At 40.2% G+C, this 21,871-nt stretch overlaps 1 protein-coding gene across 2 annotated transcripts in view; it reads right to left on the bottom strand.

The window, feature by feature from the left end:
- Positions 1–21,871, bottom strand: part of LOC141807267 (partitioning defective 3 homolog) — a 540,268-nt gene that overhangs the window by 352,900 nt on the left and 165,497 nt on the right. For both annotated transcript variants that reach the window (XM_074693146.1, XM_074693147.1), the window contains exon 3: positions 3,872–4,043. In XM_074693146.1, coding sequence (XP_074549247.1) covers positions 3,872–4,043 — 172 coding nt within the window. The remainder of the gene's footprint in view (positions 1–3,871; positions 4,044–21,871) is intronic.

Genomic DNA, 21,871 nt, shown 5'->3' with positions numbered 1-21,871 from the left:
AAGTTTGTTTATTTCTGCTTATTCGGAAAGTAATAACCTATGAGGTCTAACATCACAGTATCAAGGCAATACGAAGAAAATGTGCTTTTGGTCCTAACAATGCTACAAATGTTTGATTATACAGTAAAAATATACTTTTTCAGGGATCTATGGGTAATGAATCACTTTTGGAGAACATGTCAAGTGTTTATAAGAGGAACTTAAGGTTTAAGCATTTGACTTCATTTTTGTTCATTGTGAAAGTTCTTGCAGGAGCTGCTCTATCTTTGTTTAGGATTAAAGGCATATTCAGAGACAGAAGACAGACTGTTGAAGGTGTAATAGGCTGAGCCAAGGTCCAATTTATTGTATAAGGACTTTTGAACAAGGGTTTTCATTTAGTATTTCAAACTGACATAATGTCCTTCCTCTAAAACTTTACTGGGAGCGATTAAAGACAGCCACGTCTCTCTGAAAGCAACAATGGCTTCAAATGTAGGTTTGTTTGAAGCAAGCTCTCAGCAGGTCAGATACCTTTAAACACACCTGCCTTTCACACCTTGGCACTGCACTCTCAGACTGTCACTGAACCATTCTCTGGAACAATCTCCATAAATCTCCACACTCGAGCAGGCAGCTTGAAGTTAGATGGAGCGCACTCTTATGCCAGGGCAGAGGAGTAAAGTCAACTGTTCAATCATGTGAATGTGTGTGTGAATCAGTGTGTGTGTGTGTGTGTGTGTGTGTGTGTGTGTGTGTGTGCCCGTATATGGGCTCTGGTTTGAACGTCTCAGATGTCCTTTTGAAGTTTTCTGACAGCTTTGCTCCAGCTCACTGGTTCCACTTCATGGGACATGAATGTGTGGACATGAGCCACTTCTGAGTCACTGGCTTGTGAATGCGCCTTTTTTTTATGGTTGCGTGTGTCTTCTGTGAGAGAGTGCATGTCCACCTTGCTCTGGCATGTGTGCTCTTGCTCATGCATGACTGAGCACCCAAGTGTGTCTCCATACCTTCCACTGTCTCAGTTTCTACCTGTCTGTCCAAGTCAGTGTACTGGCATTCCCTGGACACCCTGCAGAGTCTTCACAGACCCCTGACCCCACACAAAACACCTGAGGCATGCTATGTAAAACAGACTTTTATGCAGTATTTGGCTGTTCTTTAAGGTAGACCAGTTACAAGTATTCCAAGCTTTCCACCCCATAATTCATAAGAGTTTATTCTTACCTTTCACTCTATTATCTTTTATTCAGCAATCTGACTTTTTCAACTGTGTCTAACAGAATTAAGTTATTTAAAGTGTTTTGAAAAATGTTAGAAAAATATCATTTCTTCAGGTTATTCTGAAATTCTGAAATTGTTTGTAGCATTTTTGTTACAAAGTTAAAATTTAATGCTCCAGTGAATTGCTTCAAGGCAGGGACGCACCATCAACTCCTGCATACTGGGAGCTGTATTTACTCAGTGACACCTTGAGGCTTTGTCTAGAAAAGAATGGGCCCATTACAAAAAGGTTAAGTCTTTAACATCCGCATTCATATATGAAGGATCCCTGTGCACAAGGCTCCACAAAAAATAACTAAAAGCGCTGCAGGATTCATCCCTGGTCAATAGAAAGTGGGTGCGTCTTTGGATTGGTGAATACAGACTGTGTGACTGGGAATGTGTGGGGCAGGGCCTTTGAATTCCCCACTTTCACTGGATCCCAGTTAAGATTTATTTCCTCCAAGTCCATTGTCTTCCTGCCCTTGTTTTTCCACTTCCCTGATAACCTTGATTTGCCTCACCCGTGTCTTGTTATGGCCACTCCTTTCTGTGCATTTAAGCCCAGTGTTCCCTCCCTTCTTTTGTCTTGTACTTTGTCAATGTACCAGAAAGGATCTCTTGTGTCTTCTTTACAGTTTTGGAGCTCAGGGGACATTTTTCAAATCGTCTCAGCTTAACATTTACCTTTGCCGGTTTGTTAGCCTAGCTATGAACAAAACTCTAAACTGAAGACTTTTAACACTCCTGAGTCCTGCATCTTTGGTCCTATTCCCAGTGCAGTGTCATAAGATTGAAACTCCCAACTGGATGCTCTGTTGGTCATTAGTGTGTGTAGTAATGAGTCTGTGAATTCAGTAAGGATGAGTGTGACTGGCAAGTCACTTTGGTACCAGGTTTCAAAACTGTGTGTTCACACTCAACATGGCATTTTAGTGTAAATAAATCAGCAAAACACAGCACAGATTACTGCTTTCTATTCAGTATCACCATGTAAACAGTTTTTACTGGTTTCACACATTCCACCTAACTCTGTCCCAAACAGAGAAGCAGGGTTGGCAGTCCTGAAAAACTAGCATGAATTTGAATGTAGCATCTCATCAGGACACCTAGCCCCTTCTCCCTCTCCCCTTGGAGCTCCTCCAAAGCAATGCCCCCGCTCACATGCACGGGCGCCGCTGATTCGCAACTATGATTGTGAATGACTGAAAGACGGACTCAGCAAATCATTCTATGTTTTGCACTACTACACTACATCGATTCATGTCTCATTTAGAGGTAAGGAAACACCAAAACGTTAAAACATAAAGCTAAAAAACAAATAAACCTGACTTTTGTTAGTACTCGCAACTGTCATGCCAGCATTATCCACTTTTACCTGTGACATGATATCAGGAATAAAGCTATAATACAATAGTACATGTACATTTTCTCTAGGACTTTCTAAATATTAAGATTTTTTTGTGCTTGTCAGAGCCCCTGTGGTGAGAGTTTATTAGACTCTGATCCAGATGACAGCCTAGAGCCAAGTACCTCATCAGGTCAGAGGGGACAGGCCTGAGGTGGAGCGAGAGGGGCAGCAGTTCTTGTTCTGTTTGGCCGGAGAAGCGGTGACCAGTAATCGGAGTATGGGTAGTTTCTCTGCCATTCTTCTGCTGAGTGCGAACCTGTGCACCGCTAAACTCAGGAACACGCATCAAGTGAGGGGCAGTGTGCACCGGTGAAATGTACACGCAGGAGGAGGGCAAAACGGCATTTGATTGGTTTAGCAGATTGGATCCTAATCAATGTGATTGGCTGATGTTTTCTCCTGCTGTAGATAGCAAATATTATTCACTCTCATTTAAGAACACATCATGTGTTGCTTGCCATTGGGACATATAGATCATTTTAACCAGTATAACAAAAAAGTCTATCTAAATCAAACTACCAGTTATACCTTTAAGTAGTCTCAATAAATGTCACAGGGTTTGAATAAATCCATAATAGCACTTTTTTTTCGCAGCTTCCGCAATCTAATGAACTGATTCAAAAACATTCATGTTAAATCCATAATTAGACTGAGGTTTAAAATGACCTCAATTAACCTTTAACTCACATAAGTTGTTCAACTTGTGTATTATTCCAGTCTGGAGTTTGCCTTCCACTTCTTTGTGCTCACTTCCAAGCAGAAGTTCTGCTTCAAAAGTCAGCTTTCATGTGCCTGACCTTTTTAAGTCTTACCTTTTGAATTCCTGCTCGCTGTATAGATTACCTGCTCATTCGCACAAAAACACAACACGAGCCGTGGTGAGCTACTCCTGCTGATGCAATATTTTGTCTTTTTATCGTCAGTAGACTCTTTTCCTCTGGTGTACTGAACTTTTAAACAATGACAGCTACTTTTTCACTAGAGGGAGGAGGAAACTGCATCAAACACGATGAAAGTTTTATGAAGCAAGTTAAGAATAAGTTATGTTTTTGATTTGGTTTGTGGGTTTTCTATTCGCAGGAATATCAGTCTTAACGTTTTTAAAAAGCTGAGTATTCTAAAGAAGCAGAAAGTGTCGTGAAGTTATCATTTTTTCTTGTGTGTTAAAATACACAAAGTGTTGTCATTTCAGTGGGGTTATTTCAGAGGACTCACTGGATCGCAGAGCAGATGGTGTGACCTCGATCTCACTGTTGGGCTGAAACGGCTGGAAAGCAGACGCTGAGCTCATGTCACTGGCGAAGGGTTCGGGACTCTGTGTACCTGAGCTGGCGCTGGTCCCGTCTCCTCCATTGTGAGGATCCTGCTCTTCATATACTGCGACCAGCTAAAGAGACAGAGAAAACATATATCCATTAGTGTTTTTCTGTGTGTTGGAAGATGATGGGGGACAGTGGTCATGTGATGATGGGCGTGGTCCACACTGTAAACTGGCGGTCTGTCTGGACCCACAAATGTATCTCTGACCTAAACACACTTGTTGTTCTTTTGTGGTTAGACTCAAAATTAGATTTTGTTAAGAAAAACTCTGAATCTCAAAGCTCTTTGCAGGAGATGGATAAAACTTGTTTACTTCATCGATATCCAGTCAGGAAACAGCAGCCTATTAGAGCAAATACAACCCTCTGTCTTTTTCTTTCTGTGTCTGTCTCAGCATCTTTCAATCCAGGAGCAGCAGCCTTTGAAGGACTTTGCTTTTCTGTGTGTAGACCAGACAGGCCTAAATAAACTGAGACAGTCTGGTCGATTGAGGATTCTGTGTTAACATCTCAAACTGTTTCTGTCCAAACATCAGCATCACATTGTGCCGACCCTGCTGGCTGGGAATTGCAAAGTAGTGATTTAACAGGTGAATCTCGTGGTATAAAACTAATATAACCAACACCAACTTTTCAAACATCATTTAAAATTTGAATATCTTTGTTGTTTGTAATACTTGCATATATTTCTTATCACCAATTCTCTGTCCCCAGATTTTCTTCTCTGTGTCTTCCTCTATGTCACTTTGTCTATCTGTCTTGGTGTTCTCTATCTGTGTCCTTGTCTCTGTCTCACTTTCCCTCTGTTTCCCACCTGTTCCTGCCGTTTTATTCCTCTGTCTGACCCCTGTTTTTTTTTTTTTTTTTTGTTTGTTTGTTTGTTAATTATACAGTCAAACTTGGTAGCCCTCTTGTTGTGTATTTTCTGCTTTCAGTGGATGTGAGGTGTATTCCCTGGACCGGTGATCTGAGGTGACCTTAATCAGCAGCTGACACTGAGTGAAAGTGTGGATAGATGTTAACAGTGTTTTGCCAGCTCACACCAAAAGTTTTTTTTTTTTTTTTTTTTTTTTTTTTATTGAATTTAGTTCATGGCCCAAAAATGAACAAGTTCAAGTTCTTCTTTTTTGCTACAAGCTCTTTTTTTGGGGTGCTTTAACCCATATCTCTCAAACTAAGTCCCCAAATACACAAATCCCTGTGTGTTGTTATAGCACCACAGATAAAAAAAAAAAAAACTGTTACCGTATTGTGTGAACTGTCTGCAGGGTGAGCCATGCTGAATGCACAGAGTGCCGTAAAGGCAGATCTGACTTCTGTTAATGTAAATCACAGTGCTTGGCATGTCTCTGCAACTCCTGTTACCTCTCAGCACTTTCCGGTGCTTCTCGGATTATGAGCAGCCAATCACTGCCTCAGGAATAAACTTTGCTTACGTTCCAGTTCGTGAGTTAAACTGAGCGGTTCAGTTCACCATTTATGAAGAAATGAGTGTGTTCAATGAAGGCGCTAATTTTCACTCGTTCACAACACTGGTTGTTAATATTGTTGATAGATGGCGTTATTTGGCTTTTGTCTGCTCTGAGGTGGTCAGAATTTGATAGTTAAGATGCCATATCATTTAAAAAAAATAAAATAAATGTTGCACATGCTAAAAAACCCATCACTCATCTGGACAAAGCCCTGGGCCATTCTCAATCCGAAATACGCCTCTGTTCACAACCCTGTTTCACCTCCCTTCTGACTGTTTCTCTGAGTTACTAAAAGGCTGAATTGGCGTACAATGGTGGCTTAAAATCACAGGGAGGAACAGCGTTATGTGTATATCATGCATTTCTCAGAGTGTGTTTGTGGCATCCCTACCATTTGCTTACAAGCTGTGCCTCTTGCACTTTCGCAATGTTGTATGGCGATGTGAAATCACAAACTGGGACACTATTATTGCACCATTTTAGCATGCAGTGTGTAAGTTCACAGGCATAACACTGGTGGAAATTGTTTCCAGGCTCTGTTGCTGAAATGTGTGTGAGAGGCTTCTGTTTCTGCCTCTCCCTCTCTGTCAGTCTTCCTCTGTAACATCTGCAGTCATGTAGCTTCGGTTGTTCCAGGTTGCGAGGTCTAACTCCCACAGAGAGCAGCTGCTCCATTCCCACAAAGGTGATGTGCTGCTGTGTTTCCGAGGCCAGTAAGGAGAAAATAAGACCAGTCAATGCTAATAGACCATTAAGTCTTATTTATATGTCTCTGTGCTGAGAGAAAAAGGCAGATGCAACATGCAATGGATGGCTACAACCTGTGACGATGAAGTCAAGGCAGCACTGCCAAATGTTTTCATTGCAGTATAGCTGCTTACTAAAGCTCTCACAGTGAGATTAAACTCTTATACCATCCATACAGAGCAATCACACAGCAGCAGCTTAATACACTCTCTGCAGAACAACAGTGTGTACATTACAGATGTGAGATGACTTCCTCCTCGTGTCTTTGTGCCACCAGCAGATCTCTGACCAACAAAGAAAGCATTAGCTGCAGTCGATGGGAGCAAACAGCATTTCTACATTGTATTTGTCCGAGGGTAAAAATAGCACAAGTGTTTTCATGTATTTGCTGTTTTTTCATCACCCAAACACAGAGAAATCTGCATATAAACAAGTTTAAGAGCTCTGCTCTTCTCTTTTATTTAATTCATATGCAGAAGAAGATGCTTAAGTGTGTGGTTGTGCATCTGTGTCTGGATTTATGCAGAATATGTGAGTGTGCTCGTTTGGTTTACTGCTGCTGTGATTCACAGAGACATCTCTCTCACTGGCTTTGTACAATTAAAGCAGACTGCTTTTTTCTTCCCTAACATGTGTTTGTGCATCCCGATGCTGTTTCTGAGATGTACTCGATCACTGAAGGCCTCAACCATTTCCCTCTAATCACTTCCATTCTGATCCTAAAATTACATTCCTCAGATCGTGAGGGGTTTATCGCATATTCTCACAGAGCAACAGAGCGGCAATCAGGAAGAAAAGAGAGCCACTGTTACACAATAAGAAGGTATTAATGTTAGAAATCAGGCTGTCAGTGGAGGGAATGTGCTGAGCGCCTGTTAGCAGGTAAATGTGTTAAGTCACGTGTTCAGGCATTAAACTATACTTTGCTGACTGCTCAAGGGCAAACACAGGAAACTGGTGAACACAGATACATCAGGACCACAAAACCCATGATTTGTATCCATTAAATACAGACTGATGGGCATTGGATGGTAACTGGCTTTGGTTAAACTGACACATTACCACCTGACGGGAATGATGTGTAAGCAACACAGGAATGTGGACATTAATCTGCATGGAGGATCAGAGCCTGGCAATGCTAGCTATGCCAACTGAAGCAACATAGAAACTGGCTATGCATATACCCTGGCTTTTATAAAAAAAAAAAAAAAAAAAAAAAAATATATATATATATATATATATATATATATATATATATATATATATATATATATATATATATATATATATATATATATATATATATATATATATATATATATATATATAAAATAAAATAAAACTAAATCATATATATATATATATATATATATATATATATATATATATATATATATATATATATATATATATATATATATTTTTTTTTTTTTTTAAGAATTAAAAAAAAAAACATCTGAGGGATTCCAATAAAAATCGTATACTGGCAAGTCAGTATGTCCTTTTGTTATCAAAGATGGTTTTATCAGACTAAATATGAGCCACAACCACCTGGCAACTCTAATAAAATGTCTAATTTCAAGTAATTAAAGGACATAAATAACCCAAAGTGCTTGTAGGAAAAAAAAAAGAAAAAAAAAATCAAGGAAAAGATGGACACTCTGTTTTTGTTTTTTTTTTTGTTTTTTTTTGTTTTTTTCTGTTATGTTTGCTGTTGTTTTGGACAGAGACCGCTTCAGTTTTTCAAGTAATTTGATGAGGCTGTTTATCCCTTATTCACATGTTTTCTGTACTCTTTGCAAGTATGTCGGACACAATTTGTGTCCTTTAGTATCTTGAAATAAGACATTTTTCCAGACTTGTCAGTCTAATAGACACTTAAGTATTAAAAAATGAGGTCCAAACACTTGCTTAGGTTTCAGTTGGGGTGTAATATTTGTCTATTGCATGATTCAAAATTTAAATTTTTGTATGAGTGACCACAAAATTTATCATCTTGGAAAATCCCAAATTTCTGTTTCAAAAATAGTTTTATTTTAATGCATAAGGATTTATTTTTTTTAATTTCTCTTAATTTAGCTTTTGTCTTGTTTTTTTTGCTCTGTGCAAAATAAATATGAACACTATGATCAGTTGTCATGTTTTGTTGTTGTTGTTTTGTTTTTAACTTGCATAATCCCTTAAATTTGTTTAAGTTTGTAGAGAAATTGAGTATTTGAAAACAATGGCACCAAAAGGTATCATATTGTTGAATTTTGTTGAGATCTTGGTTAACACAATGCTGAAACTCCTTTTAAAATATATTTAAAGGAAAAAAGAATAAATATACATCTGTTAAAAGCCAACACATGAAGATTAAAGGAGCATTTTGGGTGAGAGGTTGTCCCGAGAGGTTTTTAACACCGCCTATATAAGTGCAATGTGTGAGCCAATGAATCATTAGTGACAAAGTAATCAGGCCTCCCATTCACATGTTGCAGGCAGTGTTTAGAACCCAGACTAGCCCTCTGCTCTGCCAGCTGTCCATTTCCAGAAGTGGTGAATACTGTTGTGATTCATTTTTAAATGCGTTCTAAATCCCTCTAATTAGCTGCACTTTGTCATGTCTTGCATCCTCGCTGCAGACACTCCAGAGCACTCTGAGGGTATCTGACACATACAGCTGAACTCATTCACACACCCTCCACTTTGTAATCAAATGGGCCCGCATTTATCCTGCATTCAATATTTATAGGCTCTTCAAAGTGCTTGTTCATCCTCAAGAAAACACGCCAGCTTCCCACATTTAGACAGCCAAATCTGATCTGGTAGTCAACAACATGCATTCTGTTTTGCTTCCCGTTGTTTTGTTTTTTTTCATCTGTGCCCTTTAGGGTGGATATGACGTGGTTCAATTATTTTCTATTGAAGTTTTTCAGCTGGTGCATCTTCATTTAAAACAGTACACAATCAGAAAAGTTTGCACAGAATATAGTCCAGCAACAGTTCCAATCAAAGCTTTAAAACAGAATACACATGTGGATCCAACAGTGACCAATGTGTTTCACACTTTACACTGGATCTTTTTTTTTTTCTAACTCAACAGTTTAGAAGGTATTAGGATCATGAGTTTGTCCAATCAAAGGTGCTGTGATGGTTTGGGTTTTCAGAAGGGATGCATGATATTATCGGCACAATATCGGTATCGGCAGATAAAAGCTTAAAAACACGTTTATCGGTATCGGCAGATGTGAAAATTTCTGCCGATATGAGCAGCCGATAAGGTGCTATTCAGTTAGGATTATTATTATTTTCCATCTGAAAAATAAGCTCCTTAAATAAAATGTCGCACTTCATTTATTTGCACTGCAGAGCTCTGTGTCTGTCACCAGGTTGTTACAGTAGCTCTATAATAATCAAATGCAACTTGGTTATGTTTAAAAATGCATTGTACATTTAAAGCTCATGTGATCAAAAGAAATTATTTTTCTGCATTTCAATACTGAATATCTTGAGTTTTTTTTTATGTGTGTTTCTTAAACAAATAAGACCGTCACAATTAGAGTAACATATAAATTCCAGTACAGGATAGACTTAGCTTTCTTTACCGTGAAGAAAACAAACAAACTTGTGATTATCGGTATCGGTATCGGCCAAAAGGGGTTTCGATATATATATATATATATATTCGATATATCGGCAAATCGGATATCGGCAAAAATCCAATATCGTGCATCCCTAGTTTTCAGTTGTGTTTGTATTTTTACTGGGTTTTGGATTCTCCTGTATGTCTTGAGTTTCTTGGTTGTTCTTTGTGATTGTTGTGTTTATCTCTGTTATTCTTTTTGGGCGTCCTGTGTGTCCTGTTTTTACTTTTAGTTTGTGTTCCTTGTAGTTCTTGTCATGTGTAGGTCTTTTGTGATTATTTTTAGTGTTTCTGTGTTTTAGATTTATCTAGTCTCTGTCTTTCCTTGTGTTTGGTTTAGTTCTTCTTGTGTTTCCCTTCTGTCTGATTGCCCCTCATGTGTTTCACCTCTGTCTTATAGTCTCTATATAGTCTCTGTGTTTCTTGAGTTCTTTGTCAGTTCAATGTCTGCTGTCCCCCTGCTTGTATATCCTGTTTGTGTGCTTCTGGTCATTCTTGTGTGAGTTTTCTTGTGATTTTTGATTTTTGGGTTTTGGATTTTGTAGAGTTTTGGTTTTGAGTTTGGTTAAAACAAGACTTTTTTTTCATATCTGCATTTGGATCCTCCTCCTTTCTTGTTTCTCCATGGAAACTCCAGACAAGTGAAGCTCAGCTCACCTGACTGAAGGCGCCCTGTAGCTGTTAGAAAGGAAGCTAAGCTCAAAGCCTGCATCATATCCAATATGGCCCCCACCAATAATCGGCTTCATTACTCTGTTTCAGGAGCAGACGGGTGGTGTAGTGGTGACTACGTCTATATTTTATATAGTCTATGATACTGACTCACTGTCAGAATATAGCTAGGTGGGCATCTCATAGCTGTTAACCAGGCCGCTTCATACATTTGCTGAAGTTAACATTTTCAGAATGGTGACGGCTATCTTTGGAGTGCATACTCTGGCTGGGTCTATATCAATGTTTATTTCTAGAGCCCTTTACAATAACTAAAAAGGCCCCCAAAGTGCTTTACAGCAGATTCAGAGAATAAATAAGAACACTGGATAAAAGCAACATAAAACAATACTGTAAAAGAAAAACGCAACGAGAGGTGTGACACAGCAGCAGGGTGCATAAAAGCCATTCGGAAGAGATAAAACAAGATAAAATAACATGAGCATAAGACCTAAAACCCCTATTCAGGGTTAAAAGCCATTCATAAAAAGTGAGTTTTCAGTTAAGATTTTAAAAGACCAAAGTCTGTGGTGGTGTTGGTGTCTGGGAGCAGCCTGTTCCACAATGTAGGTGCAGCAACAGCAAAAGAACTGTTTCTCTGAACTGTTTACATCTGGACCTTGGAACGTCCAAAAGGAACTGGCCAGAAGAACGCAGGGCCCTTGTATGGCATGAAGTTAAAATCTCTGACAGATATAGAGGAGGCAGGCCATGAATGGCAAACAACAAAAGTTTATATCTTACGTTGGTTCAGGCTTTGGTAAAAAATAAAATGATTTGGTTTAATGTAAGGAAATACAAGACAGTGTTTTATAAATTAATAGCTCAGTCCTGGCAGTGACAGAACAGCAATGTTAGCCTGCCAAACACCAGATCAACAATCCAAGCAGACATCTCTGTTTCTACACAACCATATCTCCAACTGTGTGGAGGGTCTGAGTGGTTTTCTCAAGTGTTTTAAATTAAAGCTGAATGAGTCAGCATGAGGTAAAGGGGTAATGGATTTGGTTGTGATTTGGCTGCATTACTTCCTGTAGCACACAGAGTGAACACCTCAGCAGCTGCCCATCATGACTTTAATGTTAGCCAGAATATGAGTTAGTTTACTACAAAACTTAAGCACTCATTCACTCTACTTTTCTGTAAAAAAAAACAAACACAATTATATCCAACCACACCAGACAAGTGTGCTTATCTAGCAGGTCCAGTTATGACAGTCCAAATTTCTGCTTTCAGAAGTTTCAGCGTTGCTTGTAGCCAGCCGTTCATGCTCTGACTGAAACACACCAAACAAGGCTGGAATAAATAGCTGAAGAAAGAAAAAAAAGTCCCAATTTCACTCACACACTTATCATCAATACACATCTGTTGACCATCTTTGGTATGTGCTGCCAGATTTCAGGACGTGCCCCATGAAGCCTCTATTTTTGCTTCTCGACTATCACCGCTTGCCATCATCTCTCTGCTCTCCGTCTGTGAAGCGGGGAAAGGGGCACTCATGGCTGCAGGGAAAACTGACGCAACTCTTACTGTTGATGGGACAGAGTTCAAGCTGCAAGCGCAGCAAAGACATCACAGACGTTTTCCTCCGTCTGGGAATTTGTCATAGCCACTTAAGAACTGAGACAATTTCTCATTTCTTTTTCCTCGCAGAGCCCCCCCCCTCCCTGTGGCTGACTGTGCAGCAGCTGCACGCTTCATTTAAAAGTTTATGTTAAAAAGGAGAAAAAAGTTTTATTAGAAATGCATGAATGGAAACAGCATAGCTAATTGTCAAGTGGTGAAAAAGCTGTGGATGAGGAATCAAAATGGGAGAAGAACATTTGAATAGCAAGATGCTACAAACTGCAGTTAAACCCACAGTTAGATCAAAACCAAAGGCAGAAGAGGAGAAATGAGAGGAGGAAAGCTCTTGACAGGATGTGAGCTGAAGAAATGTTCCAGTTTCCAGTCTCAGGATAAACTCTGGAGCGATTTGAAAAACCTATTTAGCTCCCACCTGCTTCAGTTGAGAGAGGCGAGGAAAAAGAGAAGGAGCGACTGAGTCTTATTTCATGGCCCTCTCTTTCCAGCAGGGAGCTACAACACTGCTGCTGCCTTAAGCCCCTGGAGCAAGGCTGACACTCATCCACTCTCAGCCGGTTCCACCGACTGTCACAGCAGCTGCCAATCAACCGCTATCTACCTGGAAGCCTGAGGGCTGAGGAGAGAGCAGAGGATGGAGAGAGATGATGATGAAGGAGTAAGAAGAGGAAGGGGAAGGAGGAGGAGGAGGAGGAGGGGAGGCTGGGCATTCTCTGCAGTGTGGGTACAGGCTGTATTTGGGATTCAGCATTTCCATATCTGTAACGGAGACAGCGGGGAAACGGGGCACCGAAAAACAGAATCTCAGGAATGCCTTTCATGTCGGCCTCCTTTGATCTCTCCTCCGCCGTTTGGCAGTAAGGGTGGAGAAGAAGGAGAGACGGAGAGGAAGCAGCAGAGGAGAGGGGGGTTGAGGAGATGTTTTGACAACCTCCCTCCATCGCTATTTTCTCCTCCTAAACTCCTTCCTCTTCGAAGCACACCTTCCACCTCTCAAACCTGTGATCTGCCAGGAAACATCCCAACTGGCACCGGTACAAAACATTCATCCCAAAGCATTTCCAGAGCCGAGTTCAGAAAACACAGGACAACAGAGGTTATTAGTAGTCAAGGGGCAGCGGTGGCAGTGCCACCAGAGACGTGTAATACCTGCCCCGAGATGCTCTGACGCTAATCCATATCTGCCACGACAGCTTTTCCACAGCTGAGTGGAAGGGACGGCTGACACGAGTCAACCCGCAGGAAACCTGTCCGCTCAATCCGTACCTTCAATTAAAGAGAACATCCAAAGTCACGGCAGGCTACGTCCTGCTGTGAATATTTATCGCTGCATAAAAAGTCACCCCTGGAAGGCAAGATTTATATTTATTCATTTGTCTGTTGCACTCTTTCTTTTCCCTTCCAGTCAAAAGCGAGAACTCAGTGTGTAACTAATGAGAGGAGATTATAATTTAAAGAATAAGCGGATAAACTGAATTTATTGAGATTACTTGTACACGGCTGTGCAGAAATGTCTCTTGAATTTGATTTGAGATGAAAGAAGGCAGGAATAATATTTTAATCTGTGTATTAACTGGAATAATGAATAAGTTTACTCCAGAAATGCAAAGCCTGCAGTAACTTTCACCCACACTGTTTTTGCACTAAACAAACACACACCCTTACACACACACAGAGAAAACAGTGCAGGTTTCATCTCCCCTCCCTGTCATTTATCATCATTTTATTGCAAGGGCACCAGGGGCACAAAGTTATTACAGGTACAGTAGCAATGGAAAATGTGAAAGCCACTCACTCCAGCAGAAAGTCCAGGAACTCTAAACTTATTGAGTGATAGCCATGAGCCACTATCCTTCATCCCCACACCATCCATCTGTCCATCCATCCGTTTGTCCTCTGTGACACATGCCATTCATCAGCGCTGATCCCTTACCAATCCATCAGAGATATGATGTTTGATTTTACATCGTTAACGCATTGATCAGGTCAGTGCTGACCTCATTTGATTCACTTTGCATTGCAGTGACAGCACAGTGCTTTATTTCCCATTAAGGTAACAGTTCACAATCTGACAGTTGGTACTGAGGGGTCCAAAGTGAGCCAAGAAAATCTCCCCTACACCAGCAGCAGTCTGAAGCATTGATGACAAAGCAGGATGGATCCATGCTTTTAATCGTTGACGCCAAGTTCTGACCCTACCATCCGAATGTGGAGCAGAGATCCAGACTCATCAGACCAGGCAACATTTTTCCAATTTTCTATTGTCCAGTTTTGGTGTTGCTGTGTGAATTGTAGCCTCAGTTTCCTGTTCTTAGCTGACAGGAGGGTCACCCGGTGTGGTCTTCTGCTGCTGTAGCCCATCTACCTCAAGGTTGGACATGTTGTGTGTTCAGAGATGCTCTTCTGCAGACCTCGGGTTGTAACCAGTGGTTATTTGAGTTACTGTTGCCTTTCTATCAGCTCCAACCAGTCTGTCCATTCTCCTCTGATTTCAGACATCAACAAGGCATTTTGGCCCACAGAACTGGAATATTGGCTCTTTTGGGGATCATTCTCTGTAAACCCAAGGGATGGTTATGGGTTAAAATCCCAGTAGACCAGCAGTTTGAAAAAACACTCAGACCAACAACCATGCCACGTTAAATGTCTCTCAAATCACCTCTCTTCCCCATTCTGATCCCGCAATGCATTGAGCTTCTGGCACATGATAAGCTGATTAGATATTTATGCTAACGAGTAGCTGAATAGGTGGACCCAATGAGGTGGCTTCAAGTAGCTGTGCTTTAGGCCTTGTACACATGAAGCCCAGTATTTTCAAAAATGAAGAGCCCTCCTCTCATTTGTTTTGTTAAAAATACTTTCATCAACAGGCAGTAGGCAAATCCACCGGTAAGTGCGGCTTGAAGCATTTCAAACACGTATTTGGCAGGGTTTTCAGATGTAAAACCCATGCCAGCCAATCAGAATGAAACCCTGTCATTCAGCTGAAACATGAAACATGAAACCCGAGTTTTCCAAAATCTTCACTTTGGCCATAGTTTTCAGAAAACATCATCTTTAGTGACGTAAAACTGCAGTTTGGTGTGGATGACAAGCCTAAATGCATAAAAGTATATGCAGTTTCCCAGATACCCAGCTACGTGTGGACCTGGTCTTAGATTGAAACACGTCTCATCATTGCAGTGCAATAATGATGTAGCTCCTTGGGCTGTGTCCACCCAGCAGCTTCACTTCAGCACATCATTACAGTCCAAAGTGTGTGTTTATCAACATTGTGAAATTCCTCACTGAGGAAAGAGTGGTGCAGTTCTTATCTCTGCATAAGTAGGAAGTTTTTGTCAAATGTTTAGCGTCACTGTTTGAGGTGCTAAAATGACCTTGTTCTCTTTTTGTATTTGACCTCCTCTTCCTCCTCTTGCTGCAGAGTTTTCAATATTTCATTCCTTCCTTCCGTCCATTATTTCTCACACACTGAGAGTCAAACACACCAACAAAGTGCTTAGTCCTGTATTTTTTCTCTGCTCATTAGGGTCATCAAATATTCAGAGAATAGGTCTCCAGCACTCTGGCCTGCCATCACTAGCATTCAGAGTAAATCCTCAAACAGCACCCTGCAGCGCTCTGAAGCATATGCATATTTCAGGTGCTGTCACATGGGCTTGATTCAAGCAAAGAGCTCCCCAAAGGCTTTCACAGGCAAGATCTGAAAAGATGACACACCACAAAGCAAATGTAATTCATAAAGATGCTGCGACACATGGAATACATCGTCCTATTTAGAGCAGTGATGGTGCGCAGGGGGCGCAGCTGGGGGTGGATAGAAGAAGAGAGGAGCAGGAAGATGACAGGCTTCAGGAAATATAATCCCCAAACAAGCAAACACATGTCTCTGGTTTACGCTGCTGTTCTCACTAAAACATTAAGTCATCATTTCTTTAATGCACACTGGCTCACAAGATGGAAGCACTGCTGAGGAAGAAATGGCCAGTTTGGAGGGGGTGTTAGAGAAAGAATGGGTGAAGAGGCAGGAAACGTACAGAGCAAGCAAAGTTTAACCAGATTAGAGACTCATCCCTTTCAAACCCGCACAGCCAAGTTCTGGTCCAGGCCTTTGAAGTTTTCCTCTGCGTTGGGGGAAATGAATTCACACGTATTAGGATGCTCGGTGCGAGAGCTACCTACACAGTGCTGATGGAAGTGAAATTCCTACTACGCCTCCGTTAAGTTCTGCTGTGGATATTAATGCCTTATAACCTGTGGTCAGACACACGGCTCAGCCCTGGGAAGTAAATGAGACAGAGGACCTTCCCTGTTTGCAGTTTAAGAGTGGAGGAGCAGAGGGGAGTAAAGGAGGAGAAAATGATGACTCACAGACATTACAGCAATTAGGATGTGTTCATGAGCAAGCAAGAAACGTGACAGGGAAAAATCACATCCAATCACAGGAAACCAGTTATAACACCAGGCAGACACGTGGACTATTCTTGATCCGACACATGTTTTAATATGATCAAACTCTATTCTTTGAGGATAGAAATTAAGGTTCCAATAACTGTGTAATATATTGTCTGCGTTTTGAAGCACTACCATCTTTTTAATGCAAACTTCTCAAAAGTGAAGTAGGAGGTTGTAACTTTTTCTTCATGGTTTGATTCACTTTGTTGTGTTGAAAAAGTTTGATATAGAAGAGTTCAATGAGTTTCTCCTCACAAGTTTCCCTGCAAAAGCACTAATACAAACACTTGGGCTGTGAGCAACTTGCTAGCTGGACTTGACGCTTATTTTTACTTACTGCATACAAGTTTAAAGAGATCAAGAACTGCTATGGAGGAGTCAACTCTGAACTTGTGAGAAATCCTTTAAACTGTCTGTTAGGTCAGTATCCGCCTGTCAGGATCGGGAAAAGTCAGAAGCAAAAGAAGACCAGGGGATTCTGAAAGTTATACTGAAAGGGTTACCAGTGACATAGCAAAGAGTAAGAAGGGGAAATGGAAAAGACAAAAAAATGGAGCAGAAGCTCTCTTAGCATAAAAGAAAAAAGAAAAAAAAATTGGGAAAAATGCAAAAAGGATACACAAACTGAGTGCCCCTCACATCAGTTCAGCATATTTCACTCACTTTTGTCAGGGTAGGGGTTGCTTGTTATCAGTTTCTTAATGTATACAGAAAATATGTAGAAGAAGAACAAGAAAACTATGTTGTGTTCTGAGTGACTGTACATAAGTCACAGAATCATGTTTTAAATAAACCACAAAGGCAAGTATTACATCCTTGATCTGACTAGATTAAATGAAAACTTTCTTTTAACCACAGCTCCCACAGCCACATGACATCTGTGGATAAGTGTGGCAAGTCACAGTTGGAAAGTTGGAAATGTAATTGTAAGTTGTGTTAAGTTTTTGTTTTTTTTACTTTCAAGGGCTAAACAATTTTGGAAAATACCCAAATTGCAATTCTATTGTCCCAATATTGTGATTGTGGTTTAGCATGCAATTTTTTTATTTTATTTATTTATTTATTTATTTTATTTTATTTTATTTTATTTTATTTTATTTATTTATTTATTTATTTATTTATTTATTTATTTATTTATTAATTAATTAATTTATTTATTTATTTATTTATTGGGGGTGGGGGGGGGGGGGGGGGGGGGCTTTTGTCTTCTTAATTATTCATGAAACACAAGCAATAAATTTGTTTTATCTCACGACCAACATGACAAACGATACTGTTAACATAGAAACGATTCTTTCCTGCACTTTTTGGATTAAAAAAAAAAAAAAAAAAAAAAAAAAAAAAGGAATGCTGTTGAATTTTACTGACCTTTAGTTGCCACTAAGAGTAACAAACTATACAGAATAAAATGAACAAGGGTTTGTCTCTGCCAGCCACAATCATCAATCAATCTAATCAATCTACTGTATGGATCTCTGTAGCTTACAGGGCTTTTTTTTTTTTTTTCTTTTCCAGAACAAACCAACATGTTGACTTTTGCTGGTTTTAAGGAAGTGTTCAAGTTACTATATATCCTCCTCCTCCAGGTCTGTGTACATGATTTTTTTTTTTTAATTGCAGCCTTAGCAATTTGATAATTGCATTCTTTTACTCTGCAATGTTGGTTTCAATTCGATTAATGGTTCAGCCTTAGCAATTTCTCTGAACCACTAAGATTTTTACAATGCGCTCTGGGTCTACACATGTTCTCTTGGGTCAAAGGCAGTTTATCTGTTCATGTAGTCCCATGTTATCTAAAAGCACAACCACTCCTATGACTTTTTAAAACAACTTTGAGAAATAAGGTCTGAAACGTTCTGCAGCTGCCCGCTCTCAGAGGACGATGGGTGCACAGAGAGCACAGACAGTACAGCTCATCATTTGGATATGATATCCTCTATTGATTTTCATGCCACCATATATTCATTGTGAGTCTTGGGGGCACCTTGAGGTGTTGCACCCTCAAACTTGTCTGGGAGAAATCTAATCAATGCAATGAACTTACCTGCTCAGGCAGTCCTCATCCTGCACATCCCTACCACTCTGCAAGCCCAATCTAATAATGCTATTCCTCCCCTGCCCTGATTCACATTCAAAACAACGGCCAGACAGTCTGTCTCAGGGCCACAAACACACGTACACAGATACACACACACACAGATATGAGTACCCAAATGCAGATAGACAGAAAAGCACAAGAAGTCACAGTTTGGGTATTAGTATTCCTGTCCCAGAGCGATGGCATTAGAAAAACCCATATTCTAACTGTGCCTTTCAGAGAGAAGTGCCCTTCAATCTTTCATTGGTTATGCACAAAGCCAGGAGAGAGTAATTAAAAACTCCACATCCAGGGACCTCGACATAGAGAGAGAAAAAGAGGGCTAAAAGAAAAAAGGGAAAGCTTCAAACATTTCAGGCCTCCCTGGTGGAAAGAGATGGAGGGAGTGAGGAATAGAAAGTGGAGTGGAGCAGACAGAGTGGGAGTGCCGTATCCTTCACAAGGCCACGCAGTCTCTGTAGTCAAGATGGATGGAAATCAGGTACTTTATACCTTAAACAAGGCCAGACCTGATCATTAACCAGCAGAAGTGAGGCATTTAGATTGTCCTCTCAGTAACGCTGGTCCTAATCACTCCCACATTATTTGTCTAAGGGCGCTGCTGAGAGATCTAAGAAATGTAACTCACAGAGGACGACTCCGAGAGCCCTCGTCTGAAAGAGCTGCTAAAAGTCACCACACTGACTGTGTCTCAGCAAACCAGACACTCTGCTTTGGTATTATTGTCCCTTAATCCATAAGTTGTCTTTTTATGCTCACTTCTTAGAATGTGTTGTGTCAGGCTAGTTGTTTTTGGTTACTATGACTTCTAATAACAAAAAATAATGTCACTCCTAACTCTGATTTGTTTGACTGCAAATTGAAGCATGTGAACAAATCGCTCTGATTCTTGACTTTTGAAAAATAGCACTCAGCTTGTTTGAAACCTCATAAAAAAGTTCAGAATTCATTTTTTATTTTCTTATTAAACTTGAAAAATGTCAATTTTCTGAGAGCTTCAAACAGCAACTGATCATCTGCCTTCCACATAAAGTGGTAGTTTGACCCTCTGTCACTTCCTGCCACCTTACTAACACGCTCTCACCTCATCCAGTTTGATTCACACCCTGCTAATGAGGAGATTGCTCTGTCTGCCAAACAACCTCCTCCACTCTCACATCACCCTTACATAAACACTGGATGGATCAAAACATAGGCCCAATACGACTCCAGAGATTTCCTTTGACGCCTCGTCTTTGAGGTGTATATTATTGCCAAATGAGGGCGTTGTCTCTCTCCTGGGCAGCCTGTACCCCGCCACCTGTGACGGCCTCAGATGATAGCCTGAGGCCTCAGACCAACAACAGGGACTCTACGTGTGCGCAGACTCTTTAACATGCGAGAGAAGCACTTTGAACTCCTGAAACACACTTCAAAACCCCACTTCAGAGAGCTCGACTCAAAGCAACACATTACGAGGAGGACATTAATAATTTCATGAGTTTTGTTGTTGCCAGCTGAGCATTCAACAACAATTCATAGGTGGAGTTCTGATATTCTAGGTGTCATTACCCTTTAAAAGATCTCAACATGCTGGGCAGAAAATGTCCAACAGATTGAGAAATAACTTCTGGTTTTAAATTTAAAAGAAGGGCACTGACAGTCACTTAACCAAGCAGAATAGATTGATCTAACACCCGAAACAGGTCGTTGCTATGTAGCTTTGTGTCTGCTATGCATTGTTCCTCTGCTCTCACTAGGGGTGAGTGTTGGCAAGACCCTCATGATACACATCACAATACTTGGGTCAGAATAGGAAAATATCACCATATGTCAATATTGTGATATTCTACCCAGTTAACTATTTGATTGAAAACAGCTTTTTTTATTCTTCTGTGGTTAAAACAAAGAAATTCAGATGCAGTGGTTCATACATACACTTGACTCGACGTAAAGGTCCTGTTTCACAGACAAAAATGCAGTTTGAGCTGTCTTAATTTTAAGTCACTTGCACAGATTAATCTTAAAATAGTCATATATTTAGTCTGCTCTGGATTGAACAAAGCCAATTGCAAGACGGTGGATTAGAGCTACTCAGGTTTATATTAATCCTGCAAAGAGGCAGGTTTAACATCAGCTTAGTGCCCCTAGTTCCCTTAGTTTGTGAAAGGGAGCACACAAATGGTTTGGGAGCATGGAGTATTTGGAATATCTAAATGAAGACCAATGTCCGCTGCAGAGGCCAACCAGACGAACACTTGCGGATCGGAGTAATCCACTGAATCAGTTTGATGAAATAACTTTCCAAGACCTCTTTTGTGAGTACAAAGAAGACATATTGGAGATAATCACCTTGCTTAAGCCTAGACTTTCATCCATGTCTCAAAGAAGAAGGCCTTTTCCCAGTTCTCTCCAAGTTCTGATCACTTTGAGGTTCTTGGCACCCCAAGCACTCTTCTTCTTGTTTTCAGGCCTTTACTTTCAGTGACAGCATGATTTCCCACAATTTATTTAAGTTAAGTATTTTCAAACTCAGTAAAGTTCTTTAAACACATTTTTCTGGCTTCACTCATGTTTGGTGTCAAAATTCTCTCCAGCAAAGCTGCCCTCAGTTCCATTCCATGTTCTTATAATCACCGTTACGCTGATGGGCTGTGCCTGTGCTCCCACCTAGGCTAATGAGAATTGACGCTGGTGTTGTCACTGAAGCTTACTCCAGGACTTCATAGTCTGGGACTAACTAAAACAAATGTAAGCTTCGCTCATGCAAGCTATTTAGATGACCCAGCTTTACTAGTCTGATTGAGGTCTACTACTGGCTTAATATAAGCCTCGTCTGTGAAACCAGGCCAAAGTGTGTCAAGTTTGTCACTTAAACTACTGTGACATTACAATAATGTTGCAAAAGAATTGTCGGTTGAAATATGTGGTCAATTAGTGAAAACTGTGAGTGTAAACTGACCCAAGAATAGAGATAAAATATTGATGTTTATGGCATCAAAACCCACATCATCAAGTTTAGGAATCAACTATTTTGAATATACTTTGAGATTATATTTATTATACAGTTTATGGGCAACATACTGTGGGGTAGCCCTTCAGCGCCATCTACTGCTGTGTAGGTGTTGAAGATATATTGTTCTACCAACTGACCTGAAAAAAATGAGTTTTTATTTTAACAAAAATATCGATATTAAGAGTTGAAATTGGGATATTTTATCACAG

Source organism: Halichoeres trimaculatus, unplaced genomic scaffold (assembly GCF_033239565.1).
Source record: "Halichoeres trimaculatus isolate MK-OKI-2021-1 unplaced genomic scaffold, fHalTri1.1 fHalTri1_scaffold_18, whole genome shotgun sequence".
Lineage (NCBI taxonomy): Eukaryota > Metazoa > Chordata > Actinopteri > Labriformes > Labridae > Halichoeres > Halichoeres trimaculatus.
The sequence above is the reverse complement of the archived record's forward strand: the minus strand, read 5'-3'. Positions and strand labels throughout refer to the sequence as shown.